The sequence below is a fragment of the Mus caroli genome, unplaced genomic scaffold, assembly GCF_978045245.1.
Source record: "Mus caroli unplaced genomic scaffold, Mus_caroli_1 scaffold_8, whole genome shotgun sequence".
In the NCBI taxonomy this organism is placed as follows: Eukaryota; Metazoa; Chordata; class Mammalia; order Rodentia; family Muridae; genus Mus; species Mus caroli.
Window position 1 is genome coordinate 108,815,039 of NW_028227263.1, and position 10,776 is coordinate 108,825,814.

Below are 10,776 nucleotides of genomic sequence, written 5' to 3' on the forward strand. Positions count from 1 at the left end.
CTTGGGTACTTTCTCTAGCTTCTCCATTGGGAGCCCTGTGATACATCCAATAGCTGACTGTGAGCATCCACTCCTGTGTTTGCTAGGCCCCGGCATCGTCTCACAAGAGACAGCTATATTTGGGTCCTTTCAGCAAAATCTTGCTAGTGTATGCAAGGTATTTCTCTTTAAGCTTTAGATAGTGTTTTTGAGGAAATACTACACACATGTTTTAGTCTGTGCTTCTAAGTACCTACAGTGGTTTTGTGTGCGCCCAGTCAAACGTCTTTGCCAAGGATGGATTGTAAGTTCGGGATTATCCTGTGAAAACACTGACTCCTTCACCAGTTGTTCTGTATTAAGGTCCTGAATAGTTTAAGAGATTTGTAATTTACAACTGTAGAACACTTATTTTGTGTGTGTGTGTGTGTGTGAAGACTGGGTTTCTTTGTATAGCCTTGGCTCTCCTGAAATTCACTGTATAAACCAGGTCAGCCTCAAACTATCTGCCTGCCTCTGCCTCCTAAGTGCTATTATTAAAGACTGTGCCACCACTGCCTGGCAGAATATTTTCAACATCTATTTTTCAAGTTCACACTAGTTAAAAGGGAAGACTGGCAGGAACCACATTCTAGTCATAGTGCTTACATTAAAGCATCACAGATGTCAGGAAGTGGCAGTGCTTCAGGAGGTGAAAGAGAGGAAGCAGATATCAGAGCACAGGACAAGGATTTTGTTGGGAGTGACAAATTATGTGTGCTGAAAGTCTACAACATAAGCATTGTTACCACTGTAGAATTAGTACTGCCCAAAGAATGAGTCAATCACATATAATTCAATGCTTTTAAATTTAGAAACCTTCAGGTCAGTCAGCCACAGGCGTTTAATCCCAGCACTTGTGAAGTGGAGGCAGGATGGATCTGTGAGTCTGAGGCCAGCCTACTTTACATATCGATATGTTCCAGGACAGCTAGAGCTACATAGTGAGATCCTGAAAGAAAAAGAGGAAAATTTCTGGATATGTGTCACATTTTACATAAAGGTTTATTTGTTATTTGAGATGGGAATTTGAACATAAGATAGATAGGGTTGAGGTTATCTGGTAGAACGAAATCTCATAATGGATAGTACTTTAGACTTCTCATTACTGCCTTCAAAACTTTAATTTGCTTTATTAAGAAAAATCTGTTTTTAAATGAAAAGCAGATAGTTTTGCGTTCATATTTGATCTATCTCCTGCCACCACATGACAGTTGCAAATAAAATAAAGCAATTTAAAAGAGAGTATTGTTCATATATAAAATTATAATAGAACTTTCCAGAGATTAGCCTCTATCAATTCCTCCTGGAGTAAGCATTCTTGGCGGTGCCTTAGGGTTTGAAGTATCCCATGGCAGGACGTTTTATATCACTCTCATAACTGGATTCTCTTGAGTTTGGGTGGCGAGTGGATATTACTCGGGTGGAGTTCCGCATGGTCGCCAGGGTGCACTGTGACTTTGTGCTTGTGTGATGTTGAGGTCCTAGAACTCCTTCGACTGCTACGGTGGCTGCTCTTTGAACAGGGTGACTGAGCGGGTTCAGGAAGCTGAGCAGCGCTTGTGAAGGGCCCTATCTTTCTCAACACTTTTCCCAAAAGACGGGGTCTCATGTAGACTAACAGTCATGGCATTTCCTTTTTAAACAGGAAAACAACGAATTGCTCACAAACCTCATTCCAAACCAAAAACTTCAGATATTTTTGAAGCAGATTTTGAAAATGGTGTAAAATCCAAGGATACGTTTGACGCTGATGAACTGTGGGCTCGACTTGAAGAGCTGGAGAGACAAGAAGAGCTGCTGGGTGAACTTGAAAGGTACTTAATGGCAAATTAGCTTTCCAAGGGAATATGTATCTTTCCTCATTTATAAGATGGTGTGTACTCATTGAAGAAATTGCAGAAAACTGTAGAAGGATCAGCATGCCCTTATATAAGCATTTTTGTAGGATATTTCCTTCTGTGTAAATACCTACACTGAAAATCACAATTTCCATATTACTCAGATCTCGCATATTACACACACACACACACACACACACACACACACAATTATACTTGATAGTCAGTGATTGCATTAGTACTAACAACAACAACAACAACAACAACAACAACAACAAAGAACTTAAAAGTGACCAGTTTGTTTTTTGAGGAACTGGGGATTGAACTAATTAATGCCTCTATCCTGTAAGACAAGCATTCTACAGTGCCATGGCCACCACTCCTAAATAACAAATTTTAAATGATATAATTTTATACTGTTTGCAGGATAATGCTCTATGCTCCAATGACTGGTTAAAAAGAAAAAAAATGGCTTTGAATTTAAATTTGATACTGAAAATGTTTGTCCTTGTATTTCATTTACAAACTTTCTGTTTATTGAGCAGGCAGTTTATAATGTCGTCTGGTGGTTCTGTGTGTGAGAAGCGTCACCAGACTGCTATCTGAGTCAGGCCTTAGCGCTCACAGTTGTCAGAGTGCTGTATGAAGTTGGCGACTCCAGAAGTCCCTAGATATTTTGCTTAAGTGATATGCCATATGCAATAGTTTCTGTGAAAAGTAGGACATGAAATGCAGAAGAATTTTCCCTACCACTTCACCTATGTCTTGATGTAACTATTTCATATTTTTCATTGTTTCTAGCTATTTCATTTTTTTAAAACCCGTGCTGGATTTAAGAGTCTTAGTCATGATTCCCTCTATTTTTGCATGATGTCATTTCAGTTCTGTTGCATTTTTAGTTCGGTTATTTTTGTAAGGTCTTCAGATCCTTTATGGAACGAAGCGTGATAAATGTGCATTTGTGTGTAAATATACATTCATATGCACATGCAGAAATCCTTTATCTTACAAATTCCCAGTCCATATTGCTACACACATTTCTGAGGTAAAAATTAGAAAATAATAGTATATCATGGTTTGTGGGTATAGGGGATGAATTTCTGCTCTTAAAAATAGGAGGACATGTGTTTTTAAAATTTCTTTTTTAGTTTTGGAGAGAAGCTTTATTATAGATTTACAGGTTGGAACTTGAAAGAGAGAAGGAGGTGGTGGTGGGGAGAAAGAGTGCATGAGGTTAGAACTCTTGTGTAGCAGGTAGGGGTGGTCTCAGGAAATAGAGCAGGCACCCTCTTAGACATTTCTTTTTCTTTTTTAACGTGTGTGTGTGTGTGTGTGTGTGTGTGTGTGTGTGTGTGTGTGTGAGAGAGAGAGAGAGAGAGAGAGAGAACAGGTGTTCATGTTTTTTGTTTTGTTTTTTGAGACAGGGTTTCTCTGTGTAGCCCTGGCTGTCCTGGAACTTGTGCTGCTCTGTAGATAAAGCTGGCCTCGAACACAGATCTTCCTGCCTCCTGAGACCTGGGATTAAAAATGAGAACCACCATGCCTACCAAATTTCTTAGATTGTATTCATGCTACATTGGCCAGTGTTCAGAGATAAAAATATACGTGTGTCCTGTGAGCTCTTATGTTTTGAGTAGCTACAGTCTGCTGAGATTTGTAAGAGTGATTATTTCTATTGTCTGTATTTTTTAAACCTTATCCATATTTTCTTTCATCATCTAGTAAACCTGATACTGTGATTGCAAATGGAGAAGACACAGTGTCTTCTGAGGAGGAAAAGGAAGGTGAAGACACAAGTGTGAATGTAGTGTCTCCAGTGGCAGACTCCTCTGCCTCCAGCAGCTGTAAAAGGCATGCTGGAAATGCAGGACTCCCTAATGGTCAAATCAATAGTCTGAACTATTCAGTGAATGGCTCAAATTCTTACCACAGCAACAAAGATGATGATGAAGAAGAAGAAGATGACGACGATGATGAAGATGACGATAATGAAAGTGACCACGCTATTTCAGCAGATAATTCTATTCCAACAATATACTTCTCTCATACAGTTGAACCTAAAAGGGTTTGTATACTTCTAACTTTGTAGTCATTAAATGTCATCCATGCTGTATTTTAGAAAGAACATTAACATTGACTAGGATTGCCAATGCTATCAAACAGGAAAAGCACCTTTTCCTCTTATCCAACCACTTCACCTTAAAAGAAAAACAATAGTTAGTGATGGTAGTCAGCCTGTCATTCTCAGAAGGCCCACTAAATGTACTCTTGACTGCAGTGGCTGTGGCTCACCTGCCCTTATTCCAGGGCTCTCTTTTGGTTTGCTTTCAGATCTGAAAATGGCTTCAAGACAAGGTTATTTTGGGGCAAGGGGAACCAGGTTGTTCTTTTTATGTAGGTGTCAAATGAATACTGTTATCCTGAACAGCAAGGAAAAGTTGGGTTGAGGGATGAAAAATGGGTAATAATGGGTTTAGAGTTTAGATTTTGGAGCTGACAGTGACTATAGAGCTCTTGTGATCCACTGCTTTCAAACTTTGCTTAGTATCCAAAGCTTTTGTTCTTCCATACCTGATTGTAGAAGTATTTAAAATGGGCAAAAGTTGACTAGTTGTGGGTGAAGGGTGGGCTACCATCAGTCCACCCCTATCCTCTTCCTTCCCTGTGTGCTGTGCTGAGGGACCTGGATGTATGTTTTAGGGAATCTGAGGGGCTATAAGGCAGAGCTGGTCAGCAGCAATCAGGTTCCCTGCTGGTCAGTAGGGCAATCTGCAGTGCCTGGTTATTGTGTAAGGAGACATTTTTTCCTGTTTTTTAATTAGATATTTTCTTTATTTGCATTTCAAATGTTATCCCTTTTCTTGGTTTCCCCTCTGAAACTCCCCATCCCCTTCCCCTGCTCCCCAACCTACCCTCTCTTGCTTCCTGGTCCTGGCATTCCCCTATACTGGGCCATAGAGCCTTCACAGGACCAAGGGCCTCTGTAAGGAGGCATCTAAATGTTTACTTATTATTTCTTATGGTTTAGTTATCCTTACCCTTTTAGAAAGTGAAATAATTACATGTATTTTTATTAATTAATTCTAATACATTAAGCTAAAGGGTCTTTGGAATTTTTTGGGGAACAGTTGAAACTGAAGGATTGCTGGTTTCCTTCCCTCCCTCTCCCCCTTGTTCCCCCCCCCTCCCTCCCTCCCTCCCTCCCTCCCTCCCTCCCTCCCTCCCTCCCTCCCTCCCTCCCTTCCTTCCTTCCTTCCTTCCTTCCTTCCTTCCTTCCTTCCTTCCTTCCTTCCTCCCTTCCTTTAAAGGCTTTTCCTTAGACATGCAAACACTGTTAGAAGGACTGTTAGGGAGAGTGTGGTATGAATGCTGGATCGTCACAGAAGAGTAGCTTACTGTCCTGAGCACATTTAGCTTTTACTTAGTCTGATTTTTTTCCCTGAGGTTAGCAGTATTTAAAGCAGTTTACACAGTTGAGCATTATCTGCTACTGCACTTGTGACTCAGGCTAGCAGCACATGGATTAAGTCGCAAATGCATGTAAGATGAAGGCCAGGCAAAGTTTATAGTTAGTGTGGACTTTAGTTGAAATGTATTTTGCTTTGCATACAGTAGTAAAGACAGTGGTGATGGAGTCGGCTGTTGAGAAAGATGTAGTGTTGTGGAAATGTGACAGAAGAGTCAGACTTGACCATGTACATAATTTCAGTGCCAGAAAGTTCCAGCAGACTCTCTTGCTGAGAACTGTGATTTATTTCTTTTACTGTGGAACTTGATTTTTTTTTGAAAGTTTTTGATTTTTTTTTCTCCTTGTGAATTAATTTTAGGTTCGAATAAATACTGGGAAAAATACCACTTTAAAGTTCAGTGAGAAGAAAGAGGAAGCCAAACGGAAACGAAAGAGTGGGGCCGGCAGTCACGCTACCCACGAGCTGCCTGCGATCAAGAGTCCTGCTGATATTTACAGGTGCGTGATGGTCTTGGTGCCTGTAGACCTCCCCTTCCTTCCCGGTTTGCAGGAGGCTGGCTGACTTGGAGGTTCCCAAAGACTGCAGGCTCCAGTGAGAGACTCAGAGCCCTCGGGCCACACGAGGTATGGGGTGGTTCTTCCTTGGTCCTCTTCAGATGTCGCGGAAGAGTTGGAAGCTGGTATTCTTTGTTGAACTTGTCTGTCACAACTGTCATGAGTTTGTCCCGTATTCACCTGTCATAACAGGGAACAGTTACACTGTCCAGTTTGAAATGCCTACCATTTTTTTACCCATATTTTCAAACTGTTGAAAATTCCTGGTGTTTTGAAGTAGGTGTATAAAATTCTTTTTGGCAAATCAAGCTGTTCTCACCTGGGACATATAAATAACATGCTGTATTTTATTGGGTCCAAATTTCAGCTTTGAAAGGAACATAAGGTACATTCAGTGAAGTTGTAAATGTACTCTGAATGTGACGTTTAGAGAAGACATTTTAGCAAGGAGACTGAATGGAATCACTGAGACGTGTAATTCCAGCACTGGGATGTGGGGGTGGCAGAACCAGGGGTGAAAAGTGAGCTTGGGTTGCATGAGACCCTGTCTCAAAACGTCTCAAAAAACAAGTTGTAGGTTAATTTACAGTTACGAGCCCTTAAAATGGAGTTCTGTTTTTTGAATGCTGTAGAGTCTTCGTGGATGTTGTGAATGGAGAGTACGTTCCTCGGAAGTCAATCCTCAAGTCTCGCAGCCGAGAGAACAGCGTGTGCAGTGACACGAGTGAGAGCAGTGCTGCGGATGTGGAGGACCGGCGGGGGCTCCTGCGGAGCACCAGCTCTGAGGAGGCTGTGGCTACCGAGGCCGGCGGGAGCAGTTTGGACGAACTCCAAGAGAACCACCCCAAGAAGCCTTTGCCCTCAGGAGTGTCTGAGGTGTGTGTCTGTGTTCTGTGTTCTGTGTTGCTTATCTCACAGGCTTGCTCTTTGCACTTCAGAGTTCTCAGTTTATGTTTAAGTTCTGAGGAGGGGAGAAGGTCCAAATACTAGGTAGTTTTTGAAAAGTGACTCTCTGGTCTTCATTTTTCTTGACATATAAAGACACATCATGACATTGTGGTGATATGTATGTCATTTAGTCTCATTTCAGTTGAACATAGTTAGTTTTGATTAGATGAAGTTCCACAAACACTTAGCCACAATGAAAGAGCTTTTTTGGTTTGGGTGACACATCTGACTTGTACCATTGGATTGATTGTCCTAGAATTTTAAAGCTATTTTGATTCACGTTAGTCTTAGCACCTCCAGTTTTTAGTTTTTACGGGGCCAAAGTGCAATAAAGATCTTGAATAAATACCCCCCCCCCCCGAAGAAATGATACCAGCATGGGTGAGACTAAGCTTCTGACTGTCACACAGCAAGGAAGTAAGGGAGCCTGGACAGAAGCCCGCCTCTCATGCCCTTGTCGCTTCTGTGTTTAGTGATGTTTCGTAGAGAGCTGGAGATAATGGAGGGTGTGTTTGGGGGACTTTTTATTTGTCACATGTTTTGTGTTCCCGGATATAAGAGACACTTTACATTATTATTATTAATATTTTACTTTTTTTTCTTTTTCTTTTTGGTTTTTAGAAAGGGTTTCTCTATATAGCTCTGGAAATCCCTCTGTAGACCAAACTGGCTTTGAATTCACAGAGATCTACCTGCCTCTGCCTCCTGAATGCTGAGATTAAAGGCATGGGCCACCATGTTCTGCTTATATTTTGTTTTGTTATATGTCAACCATAAAAAACTCCTTGGATTTGATGGTGTACTTAAGAAAAATAATATTACCTGGTTTCTTTGAACCATTAATATTTTGATGTTTATTATCCAAAATTCTTGTTACTTTAGTTTAAAAAAAAGGTTTTGGTAATGAAGGGTAAAGATTTTTGTGTGCGTCTTAGTTATATTTAACACCATATACACGTTTGTCTTACAGGCTTTTTCTGGAACTGTAATAGAAAAAGAATTTTTATCACCCTCCCTAGCACCGCACTCAGCCATTGCTCATCACGCCCTCCCCACCATTCCAGAGCGAAAAGAGGTTCCGTCAGAAGCATCAGAGGAACCTACAAAGAGGGTGTCAAAGTTCAGAGCTGCCCGGCTGCAGCAGAGAAGCTAGAGGGCATGGGCCCTGCCTGTAGCTCCAGCTGCGCTTTAGGACATGCGGCAGATTCGGCCATGGAGTTGGGAAGGTGTCCTGCTCAGCTGGGCAGAGCTCTCTCACCTTCATCAGTGGCATTGGAAAGTCAAAGTAAATGTTTGAATGCTGTAATGTTCTGCTGGCTTTGTTAATTCTGTGACTACTGTCTAATTGGCCTTAGGATGCAGGAATAGCATTTTGAGTTACTTTTCAAAGAATCCTGTCATATATTGTTTGTGTGTTTTCAACTAAACACAGGCAGTTTCGTACCAGCTGTGATGTTGTGCTTTCCATATGGACCATGTTAAAGACACTTTTAAAATCTCAAATAGATTCAACAATTATATTACTTGCTTTTACATTTTAAAGGCACTTTAAAAAAATCTACATTTCTTGTAGGTTTCACAGCTGTATGGTTCTTTGAAAAATTCTTCCTTTGAATGTCATACTGTAATCTTTAAGGCAAAAAGCTACACAAACCCTTTGGGAAAATTTGACTAGAAGAAGAATATTTTGTACAACTTTTTTTTGGAAGTAAAATTTTTATGAAACTTGGTTTCTAAAATGTTGTGAACTTCCTGGTTTAGGTTGTGTATAAAATGTCTTTGATTTGTGTATATGCTATACAGGCCACACCACAGATTTTCAGTTTTCAAGTCCCACAAGCACCTCCTCTCCCCATACACACAGTTGTCATTGGCACCATCCATTGGGGGAAAAAGTTTGTCTAGATGCTTTAACATTTTGTTAAAGCACAGGACTTTTGTTTGTTGGTTTGTTTTACATTTCAGTCTTCCTCACATCTTCATTCTTCAAGGATGCTTTGCTACCAGTAAAAAAAGAAAGAAATAAATATTATATTATATTATATTTACTTGTAGCCAAACTCCTTAAAGAGACATTCAGTCTCAGGTTGACCATTACAGTGCAAGTGTTGATCATTAGCTTGATGCATGCTAAAATGTAGCTTTTAAAAAGCATTCCGCATCAGTACTAAAATAAGCCATCAACCCCAGTCCACCCTCTATTCACGGCTAAATAGTTAAAGGTTATTTATAGCTTCTTTAATGAATTCTTGCTTAAACAAAGTGAAATTATGTCCTAGAAAAGTCGCAGCTGTAACTAGAGCAGTGCCACTGTCAGGGTTTTATGAAATACATGCTTTAATGGTAAAGTGGTATGCTAGGGTCCATGCTAGTTAATGGATAATGCAGAACAGGGGACTGAATCTGAAAGGCTGCCTAAAAGTATAATAGCTCAGTTTTTCTAGCCGTCGTTGATCATCTGTACACACATTTTGTACTTAAAAACCACGTTTCTTTCCAATCGCCTACTCTCAACCAGAGTACCCCATCACGCCGACTCTAGGCGCGCCCTGCTCCTCCTCCCTATGAGAGGCGTCCTGTGCTAACCTCCTCATGCAAGCCTCCTGTGGGACTGTTGGATCTTCAGATGTGTAACTTAAGTGTGCTGTTATTAAACACTTTCTATGTTCATGAACTTATTTTGAGCCTGCTTTATCTATTTGTGTACTTCTTTCAAATTGGTCTGCCTCACAGAACGTGTTCAACGACATGTTTGTGCTTTCTGCTGAAGACCCACGTGAAATAGTGTCACTCAGTTTCAGAGTCAGTCTTAACACAGTTTTAAACTGTAACTTGAAACTACACTTTGATTTGTTTGAAGGTAAACTTTATTTTTCTGAGGCACGTTGTCACCCTGGTTGGAATTGAAGCTGACGTCCTCCAAATCCTGGGGTCAGGGGCTGAGACCGCTGGCTTGTATCCAGCTAAGTTCTCTCAGCTCTTGAATACTTTTGCTCTTAAACACTAGAATGTTACAGTCTCATCTTGTGCTTTTTTCTTCTGTTCTAGCCCTAGAATGAGCTGCTCCAAGGAGCTCTCATTCCTAAGACAGTGGTGCCTAGAAACCAACAGCTTCTTATGTGGGTTTATTATTGCCCCCGAGCTGTGCTTGGCCTATTCATCAGGCAGAACTATGCGTGTATGTACACTGACAGATACACATTTTAATATCTGAGTTCATTAAAACTATACCTTTATACTACAACTTGATTCTGACCTGAGATTGCATGATTCATTTGCTTATCTGGGTTTGTGACTTCTTTCTCCACCATCCACTAGCCTGGCTTTTATGCACAGTTGTCTGTGTGAAACACACTAAGGCAGTTCGAGCAGTGCTTGTTTGTACTCCTGGGAGAAACACTCTTCTGTTGTGTGCAGTTGCCTGTAGTAGGAGTCACAAAACTGGAGCTCAGAGTCCCTTTGTGCTACTCCGTTCCTTCTACTTAGATCACGTTGCCCCTGGGTTTATTCACTGCTCTTCGTATTTTACTATGGCTTCACTCCACAGCCCAGCTGGATTGATGGTTTATATGGGAGGCATGTAGAAGGTCTGTGAGAGTTACTGTGATTCTGAGTCAGAGCTGAGTGAGAGGTGTCAGAGAAGTGTCAGTCACTCTTCCTTCTACCTTCCCGCTCACTGCCTCCTCTTCTCAAACTCTTCTGCCCAAGTCTTCATCTTCCAGTGTAAGTGACCTATCCTTTCAGTTTCTGATTCAGCCTTTATTTCTTCTGCACAAATACCAGGATCTGTGTGTGTGTGTATGTGGGGGGTAGGGGGGTGGCGAGAGGGAGAGAGAGATTGAGATTGTATGCCAAGGTTTCTCAGTGTTGAGCAAAGAGGTCACAAACGGACAAACTGAAGTAGCTTGTTTGGTGTTAGACTAGATAGAATCAAGCATTAGTAAA

General features: G+C 41.0%; 1 protein-coding gene across 4 annotated transcripts in view; it reads left to right on the plus strand.

The window, feature by feature from the left end:
* Positions 1-9,509, plus strand: part of Uri1 (URI1 prefoldin like chaperone) — a 61,519-nt gene extending 52,010 nt beyond the window's left edge. For all 4 annotated transcript variants that reach the window (XM_021168666.3, XM_021168667.2, XM_021168665.2 and 1 more), the window contains 5 exons: positions 1,667-1,835; positions 3,582-3,924; positions 5,687-5,826; positions 6,516-6,759; positions 7,802-9,509. In XM_021168666.3, the coding sequence (XP_021024325.1) occupies positions 1,667-1,835; positions 3,582-3,924; positions 5,687-5,826; positions 6,516-6,759; positions 7,802-7,984 (1,079 nt within the window). In that variant the 3' untranslated portion in view covers positions 7,985-9,509. The remainder of the gene's footprint in view (positions 1-1,666; positions 1,836-3,581; positions 3,925-5,686; positions 5,827-6,515; positions 6,760-7,801) is intronic.
* Positions 9,510-10,776: the final 1,267 nt, after the last annotated feature.